This window comes from Piliocolobus tephrosceles, chromosome 15, assembly GCF_002776525.5.
Source record: "Piliocolobus tephrosceles isolate RC106 chromosome 15, ASM277652v3, whole genome shotgun sequence".
Classification (NCBI taxonomy): Eukaryota; Metazoa; Chordata; class Mammalia; order Primates; family Cercopithecidae; genus Piliocolobus; species Piliocolobus tephrosceles.
In genome coordinates this window covers 21,755,381-21,764,541 of record NC_045448.1, presented here as the reverse complement: position 1 = coordinate 21,764,541, position 9,161 = coordinate 21,755,381, and the positions used below count along the sequence as shown (strand labels likewise).

The 9,161-nt window shown below is 36.4% G+C and overlaps 1 protein-coding gene across 5 annotated transcripts in view; it reads right to left on the bottom strand.

The window, feature by feature from the left end:
- Positions 1-9,161, bottom strand: part of ATAD2B (ATPase family AAA domain containing 2B) — a 214,028-nt gene that overhangs the window by 96,973 nt on the left and 107,894 nt on the right. For all 5 annotated transcript variants that reach the window (XM_023230104.2, XM_023230102.2, XM_023230100.2 and 2 more), the window contains exon 18: positions 4,031-4,217. In XM_023230104.2, the coding sequence (XP_023085872.1) occupies positions 4,031-4,217 (187 nt within the window). The remainder of the gene's footprint in view (positions 1-4,030; positions 4,218-9,161) is intronic.

The following is a 9,161-nucleotide window of genomic DNA, read 5'->3' as shown; positions in this document are numbered from 1 at the left end:
AAGGAAGGAAGGAAGGAAGGAAGGAAGGAAGGAAGGAAAAGAAAATATTTCTCTTTTACAGTGATTTTTTTCATCTTTAGTTTGCTTGATATAGTCAAATAAAAACTTCAAAAAAGAGAATTTTCCAAACAGTATAGCATAAACTAAAAAGGCAAAGTTCACACATTTTCCAATCTTCCAGATTCCTTCTACCCAAGTCAAAGCAACCATATTAACAGTTTTGGGGGATACTTGCTTTTTCACTAATGTCATCTTCATTTTTACGTATCAGCCCATGTAAATCTACCTCATTCGTGTTAATGGCTACACAGTATTCCTTTGTATGTCAAGATACACCATAACTAATTTTAGCTGGTCTCACGTGAAGGGATATTCAGTTTGTTTGCCTTTGTGTTTTGTGTGGCAATTACACATGACGCAGTGATAAATATACTTGTTCATTTAGCATTGAATACTTGTAGCTAACATATCTTTAGGAAAAATTCCTAAACATAGAATTTCTGGGTCAAAGGGTATATGTACTTGAAATGTTATTTTATTTTCTCACACTACTCCAATGTGGTACTTCAAATTTTAAAAGACGGTGCCAGATTACACTCCAAAAATATCAAATAAATTTACATTTACACTAAGTAAGTATGAGCATTCCACATCTCCAACAGGGCATTATCAAGCTTTTTTTTAAAAAAACAAAAAACAAAAATCTGATACTTTATTTTCACTTAAGTGAAGCTTAGAATCTTTTCACATTTGTTATTGGTTGCTTTTTCTTTTCCCCCATAAATATCATGTTTCTACTTTGCCAATTTTTATATTAGATTGCTATTCTTTCTTCTCACTGATTTTAAGGCATTTGTCCATATTTAGGAAACCTGTTCTCAACATATCTGCTACAAATATACTTTTTCCCAGACTATATCTATTAATTTAATTTAAGGAATGCTTTTTGTCATGTGTAATTTAAAATTTTATATAATCAAATTCCTTCATATCTTTATGTTTTCTAGCTTTTGTGCATTGCTTAGAAATTACTTTCACACATAAGATAATAAATACACTGACCTTGTGAATTTTTCCAGTACTTTTATAGTTCCACTGACCATGTAGAGTTCATTTTGGGCTATAGAAAAAGGTAGGAAATCCTAGTTTTATTTTGTTTTGCTTTTTCCCCTATTGGAGGAACTTGCTGGTTTTCCAAGACCATTTGGTAAATAATACATTTCTTCCATCTACTGATATGAAATGTCATCGCCATTGTGGTCATCACCACCAAATTCTACTTCTACAAAAGTCTAAGCATGAATTGTCTCTTCTGTTCTAATACTTTTGTCTATTCTTGCACAGGCACACATTCTTTATTACTGTAACTCTATTACACCCTTAAAATTTTGGTAGGACCCCCTAATGACACATTTTCCTCTAGAATTCTCCTTGCTAGTCTCACATTTATTTTCTAGAAGAAACACAGAACTCTTTTTTTTAACTTCTCTCCCTAAGTCTTGAGGAGATTATAATTGGAACTATACTTAATTTATACATTAATTTAGGAAAAAAACCTCACAGTCTTTGAATTTAAAGCCTTACCATTCATTAGTTGTAAGCAGTAGCAGTGGCAGCAACAGTAGTAGTAATAAGCATGAATATAACTAACTTTCATTGAGGACTATATGTCAGGCCTATTTGATAACCTCATGGTGTCATCTCTGTTTCACAGATGACAAAATTAAGGCTCAGAGTGTTAAGCTACTTGCCCAAGGTCACAACCACAACTGAGATTTTAGTCTGCATAATTTGACTTGAGTCTACACTCTGAATTAAATAAGTTTAACACAGTAATTACAAACAAGGTGTGCTTCTTCCTCTAAAGCTCCACATATTAACACAACATTATCATTAGTATGAAAACACCGTAAGTATTCTAGCCAGGCATGGCTCTCTCTATGAAGATGGCACTGTGAAGTATTCACTGAGATACGCCCATCCCAAATCCCCAGACTTTCTTGTTCCTATATAGCAGAGATCTGCAGCAATGATCAGATCATGGGAGCTGAGAGTAAGAGGTGATGAGAATATTGACATTTAATTGATATCTAAAGCAGAGAAACCATCTAAACTTTGCTATTTCTTAATATAAAGATTAATAGTAGTGTGTACACACACATGCACACACATACACACACTAGAAGTACATTCACATATGGAGTTGAATGCTCAACAGGTTTTTAACTGCCCAAATACATTTGAAATTTATCTATGTAGAACATTCCAACCCTCCTGCCTCAAAAGAGTTCATCAGAAGACTGAAGATAACAAACAAAATTCTTGGCTTTTGGTTTACCAAATAAGCTCCTGAGATCTCAAGGTAGAGATTTTAGTTTGAGACAACCAAATTTTGAAGTCTACAAGCTTGGTTTGAGACCCAAATGCCAAATCTCTACAGATATATTTACTTCTTTGGGAGGCCAAGGAGGGCGGATCACGAGGTCAGCAGATCAAGGCCATCCTGGCTAACATGGTGAAACACCATCTCTATTAAAAATACAAAAAATTAGCTGGGCATGGTGGCACATGCCTGTAGTCTGAGCTACTCTGGAGGCTTAGGCAGGAGAATCGCTTGAACCCTGGAGGGGGAGGTTGCAGTGAGCTGAAATGGCGCCACTGCACTCCAGGCTGGGCAACAGAGTGTGACTCCGTCTCAAAAAACAAACAAACAAACATATATTTACTTTAGGGATATGCAAAGAATACAAGAGACTAGCCCAGCTCTGGCCTCCTTAATAAAGATGGCTTCCTCCCCCCCGCCAAGAAGACTGATGATACTATGAAAGGCAGAGAGCAGCTTCTCTGGCCTTTGGGTTGGGAAACAAACAAATAAGGTATATCTTTCATATATTCAACTGTCCCCCTCAGCAACTTTTAGTTTTCTTCTCATAGTCCCTTCATACTGTTTCTGCTAATGTGTAAAATCTTTATGTGTCAAACTGGGAGCAAAATACTGGTAGACAGCATTTAATTCAAGGGGTTTGGAAAGAAACCTTTAAACAGGGCTTTAAAAGTGATAAAGTGCTGGTAGGGTGTTCATATCCAGAGACTGTGAGTAAAAGAGAAACTAAATCAATACTACTATGAATTGTTTAAAAAATGCATATTTCTTGCTACAATGTAGGAAATGGCCGGTTATAGTATATGTATTAAGTATCTGGAAAACGTAACTGGGAGAAAAACAACAAAATTGTGTAAAATGTTTTAAGTGTTACTACTCCAGTTATCTAACTCTAAAAGTAGGCTAAGTAGCAAAGTACAAAGTGGCATTCCTTTCTCTAATTTATTTATTTGAAACATTATTATTCAAACATTTAATGACCACTATCAGCTGGACACCTTGTCAGAGTTACAAAAATGGCTTAGATATGGTCCCTTGGCTCAAAAAATGTATTACCCTCATCCCTAGTTTCAATACGACATAATATATCCATGGTTATATATAACAACCTCAAGAAATATAAACAGCCCCACTAGAACTTTGCTTCACAAACCAGTAAAAACAAAATAACTGAAAGTCAAATATCAAACACACAACTATCAACACAAATATCTATAATTTTTGAACTGCTATCACTATTCTAATATGAATATTAAATCCTGATATCTCAAATTGGATATCATTTCCCCTTCTATGATAAGGCTCTAAGAAAAGACAAAAGTCTGAAACTGCTCTGAGACCACAGCTTTGAACAGAGGGTCAGAAAAAGGCAAAATAAACTCCCTTTCTACATACAATGCGTAATGAAACAGGGTATTAAAATTTCAGTAAGGAAGATCATGAGAAAGACAATGAGCTCACTTAAAACACTGTATGCATCAAAAGGATCCTTTACACTAATAGTAGAATGCCAATGAATAACCAACAAAAAGTTAATATTCATATCATACTCTGAAAAATCTTATCTGTAAACATTACACACTAGAAATATTACCAAAATATAAGCAATAAGAAAGTCAGAAGTGCTCTGATGTGATACAAACCTACCTGTGCACAGGATTCCTCAGGTGTTTTGGCACTAACTGAATAAAGTGCTGGGAGATCTAGTCTATGCACAGAGAATCTTTCTAGAGTGTGCAAAAGTGCTGGAGCAAGGTGAGAAGTTTGACCTGAGCCCCGTTCTCCAGATAGCAATAAGCGTGGCCTGTATGAGGTTGGCTGATGATATGGTGACCTGTAATACATGTAAGACACAATTATTTCAAAATCATATATTCTGAAGATAAATATGAAATATCAGGCAAATTTTTTACATTAAAACAATTTAACTCCAAATTAACAGAACTTTCATATATTATTTTAGTACAGTGATTTATTTTTTCATTAATTATGGTTCTAAAATGTTGGTACCTCTGCCCATATTAATAACCAAGATATAAAAGGATAAAATCCACTTTACGGGCCGGGCGTGGCAGCTCACGCCTGTAATCCTAGCACTTTGGGAGGCCGAGGCTGGCAGATCCCCTGAGGTCAGGAGTTCAAGACCAGCCTGGCCAACATGGTGAAACCCTGTCTCTACTAAAAATACAAAAATTAGCTGGTTGTGGTGGCGGGCATCTGTAATCCCAGCTACTCGGGAGGCTGAGGCAGGAGAATCACTTGTACCCGGGAGGCGGAGGTTGCAGTGAGTTGAGATCGCACCACTGCACTCCAGCCTGGGCAACAAGAGCAAAACTCTACCTAAACAAACAAACAAACAAACAATGAAATAAATCCACTTTAAAATAAAATAGCCTTGGTATTCCTGCTATCATACCACATATATTAACTTGAAGATGCATTAAACTCCAGTATCATTTAGTTATTAATTATCCAAGGTTAAATGGTAGGAATCTCACTTTTTGACAAAGAGGTAGATCTGAAGATTATTCCAAATGTAGGACTCAATTAACAGGCAGGGCCTTTAGGAGGTGATTAAGTCATGAGCAGTCAGCCCTCATGAATGGATTAGTTATATTATCAAAGGGCTTGATAATAAAACTAGCTAGCTAATCCCTTCAATCCCTTCTGCCATGTGAAGACATTACTGGTCACCTCCAGAAGAAGCAGTGCTCAAGGCATCATCTTAGAGGTAGAAACCAAGCCCTCACCAGACACCAAATCTGCCAGAGCCTTGATCTTAGACTTTCAGCCTCCATAACTGTGAGTAATAAATTTATGTTGTTATGTTCTCACTCATAAGTGGGAGCTGAACAATGAGAACACATGGACACAGGGAGGGGAACATCACACACCGGGGCCTATGTGTGGGTGGGAGACCAGGGGAGGGATAGATAGCATCAGGAGAAATACCTAATGCAGATGACGGGTTGATGGGTGCTGCAAACCACCTTGGTAGGTGTATACCTACGTAACAAACCTGCACATTCTGCACATGTATGCCAAAACTTAAAGTATAATAAAAATAAATAAATAAATTTAGGTTGTTTATAAATTACTCCATTTAAGGTATTTTATTATAGCAGCAGGAACAAACTAAAACAATTACAATTTTTAAAATAACAAATATATATAAACTTCTTCCAACACATATTATTTCTGTAACAACAAAAACTAACTGTTCCTACCCTGACAGATGACATCTAAAGCCCCATACCAGAGAAGGAAAATATATTAAACCAAACTTGAACTTGTCATTTCGAGATTCTACAGCACCATTAAAATAACAAATGAAACAAAGTTTATTCTCACTGTGGGGAGTCCTAGACGTTCTAAGGCAATACAATAAGAATAAAGCAAATTTCAAATGGAACGAATAGAAAGCAATAAAGGAAAAAATTGACACCTGTAAAGCGTATGATTATGTAGTAGCAAATCCAAGAAATCAACCAAAAACTGTCAGACTCTACGAGCAAAGTAACAAGACAGAAGAAATAGAAAAATCAATAGATTTCCTAAACACCATCAATAACCAATGTAAAAAAGGAAAGGAAATCCTATTCACTGCAAAAAAAAAAAAAATTAAAAGGTAAAACAAACATTATCAAATTATAGTCTTAGCAAGAAAAGAGTAAAACTGAGCCTGAACACAAAGACTAAATATATAAAGACGTCAATTCTTCCTAACCCATTTACTTTTTCATTTTATACGCATAGGATTTTCAAGTTGAAATCCCAAAATAATTTTTGGGAAGAGGGGAGTTTCAACTTATTTACAACTTTAACTGAAAGAATAATCAAGTAAGAACATCAAGAAAACTTTTTAAAAACATGCTATCACCTGGGCGAGGTGGTTCACGCCTGTAATCCCAGCACTTTGGGCGGCTGAGGCTGGTGGATCACGAGGTCAGGAGATTGAGGCCATCCTGGCTAATACAGTGAAACCCCGTCTCTACTAAAAATACAAAAAATTAGCTGGGCATGGTGGCACGTGCCTGTAGTCCCAGCTATTCAGAAGGCTGAGGCAGGAGAATCGTTTGAACCTGGGAGGCAGAGGTTGCAGTGAGCTGAGATCGCGCCACTGCGACAGAGCAAGACTCAGTCTCAAAAAAAAAAAAAGCTACCAATTTTAATGCATTCAAACATGTTTTAGTAACAAGCACTTCACAGAGATCTCTTGTTCAATTTTCTTAACAATTCTGTGAAACACATAGTTTCATTTTATTAAACAGATAAGAAACCAGGGCACGTGGAGGTTAGCCATAAAGTTGTATAACCAGATGGAAGAGTTCAAATTGTCATTCAAGCCCATTTGACTGCAAAGCCCAGGTTCTGAACTCACTATGTTAAGATGTGTCCTACTTTATACTGAAACACATTATAGAATAAGTTAATAGAATGTAGAATATACCAAAGAAACAGAATTAAACATAAAAGGCAGTCTAGGAAATGATTAATCGTAATCACTATATGAAGGAATTTCATATAAAATGAAATAATGTATATACATATAAATTTATAATACTTTATATGACTAAAATAGTTATGATTCATAGTAAAATTCATATAAAATATTTTATTATTTTATACTATATGATATGAATTATAATATATAATATATACATTCATATTAATATAAATTTATAAAATTTATAAGAATTTGTATTTTCTTATATGAAATAATTTCATATAAGAAAAGAATCATAAAAAACAAATGAGAGCAACACAGTGGCTCACAACTGTAATCCCAGCACTTGGGAGACTCAGGTAGGCAGATCATTTGAACTCAGGTGTTCTGAGACGAGCCTGGGCAACATGGCAAAACCCCATCTCTACAAAAAATTTAAAAACAAAAAAATCAGCCAGGCTTGGTGGTGTGCACCTGTAGTCCCAGCCACCAGGAGGCTGAGGTGGGAGGATCACATGTGTCCAGGAAGTCAAGGCTGTAGTGAGCCATGATGGCGCCACTGCACCCCAGCCAGGGTGACAGAGTGAGACCTTATCTCGAAAAATAAAATAAAAAGAACAGAAATGGATGATAAAATAAACGTTTAAAAACGGAGGAGTCAGGTCATTTCACAGCATAAGCAAAATGAATTCTAACACAAAATTTAAAAGATTCACATATTTTTAATTCGTAATAATCTAAAAAACCTCTGTAACACAAAAATTATAATCTGAACCAAATAGCAAACAACCAAATGGCATAAAGAATTTGTCATACAGCAGGGCACGGTAGCACATGCCTGTAATCCCAGCTACTTGGGAGGCTGAGTTGGGAGGATGACTTGAGCTCAGGAGTTCAAGACACCTGGGCAACATAGAGATCCCATCTGAAAAAAAAAATTGATAGAAACAGCAAAAAAAGAAAATTTAATAAAAAGAATTTGTCATAAACAGGAACGGTTCTTAATGTATAAAGAGTTTATATGCATAGTTTTTAAAAAAACCTCCATGGGCAAAGGACGAAAACAGACAATTCAAAAAGAAAACAGAAATAGGAAACTTTTTCAAATGTTTATTTAATTATATAACTATAGAATGCCTCCCATGCTGAATGCCTTAGCCCTAAGTATCAAACAATACCAGTGTTGTCATAGAGCACATAATTGAGTGGTATTTAGTAAAAAAGTTAATACACAAATTACCATGATTCAATGTGATTAGTAAGTGCTACTGTTTAAGTACACAGTGCTATGGAAGATACCAATTAGAGACTCATGGAAGCCATTCCTGGAAAACTGTTACCAAGACAGAAACCCAACAGATTGGAGGTACAAGAGATGAATTCCAAGACTGCAAAACAGGATGCACAAAGGAACAAAGGTTAAAAAGAACATGGCTCTTTGGGGTAACTGATACAGTTCATATAGCCAGATTTAGTTTTATTTGTTTGTTTATTTTGAAGTACTGGGGACAAGTTGTGGAGGGTGCGGTAAAGGTACTAGGGTGGGGAGAGAAAACGGAAGGTCAGTTAGACTACGAAGGGCTACAAGGGTTTTGTAAGCCATGTTAAAAGTTTGGAATGTGGCTGGGAATGGTGGCTTATGCCCGTAATCCCAACACTTTGGGAGGCCAAGGCGGGCAGATCACAAGGTCAAGAGATCGAGACCACCCTGGCCAACATGGTGAAACCCCATCTCTACTAAAAATACAAAAAAATTAGCCAGGCGTGGTGGCAGGCACCTGTAGTACCAGCTACTCAGGAGGCTGAGGCAGGAGAATGGTGTGAACCCAGGAGACAGACCTTGCAGTGAGCCAAGATCGTGCCACTGCACTCCACCCTGGGCAACAGAGTAAGACTCCGTCTCAAAAAAATAAAAATAAAAATAAAAGTTTGGAATGTGTACTGAAGACAATAGGGAAGCATTAAGATACTTTAGAGCAGCAAGATAATCATATACAAGTTTAGGGCAGACAACTGTCTCAGCATGTCAGTATGGGAAACGGTTTTGAAAGAAGGCAAATGAGAGGAAAGACAATCAGGCATCTGCTATAGTAAGCCAAGCATGAGATGTGAATGACAATTCAACAAGAATAGTGTTAGAGGAAGAAGGAATAGCCTGCGATGAGACTTACTTAGTAAGAAAAATCAAAAAGACTTGGTCATTGACTAGAAAAAGAAAGAAAGAAAAGGAAAGAAGTTGAGAATGATGTCAAATTCTAGCTGAGACAACTGAATGAATGGTGGCTCATAGGAGTCACAGGGAGAGAAGGAGCGATATAGTCCAGCTATGTA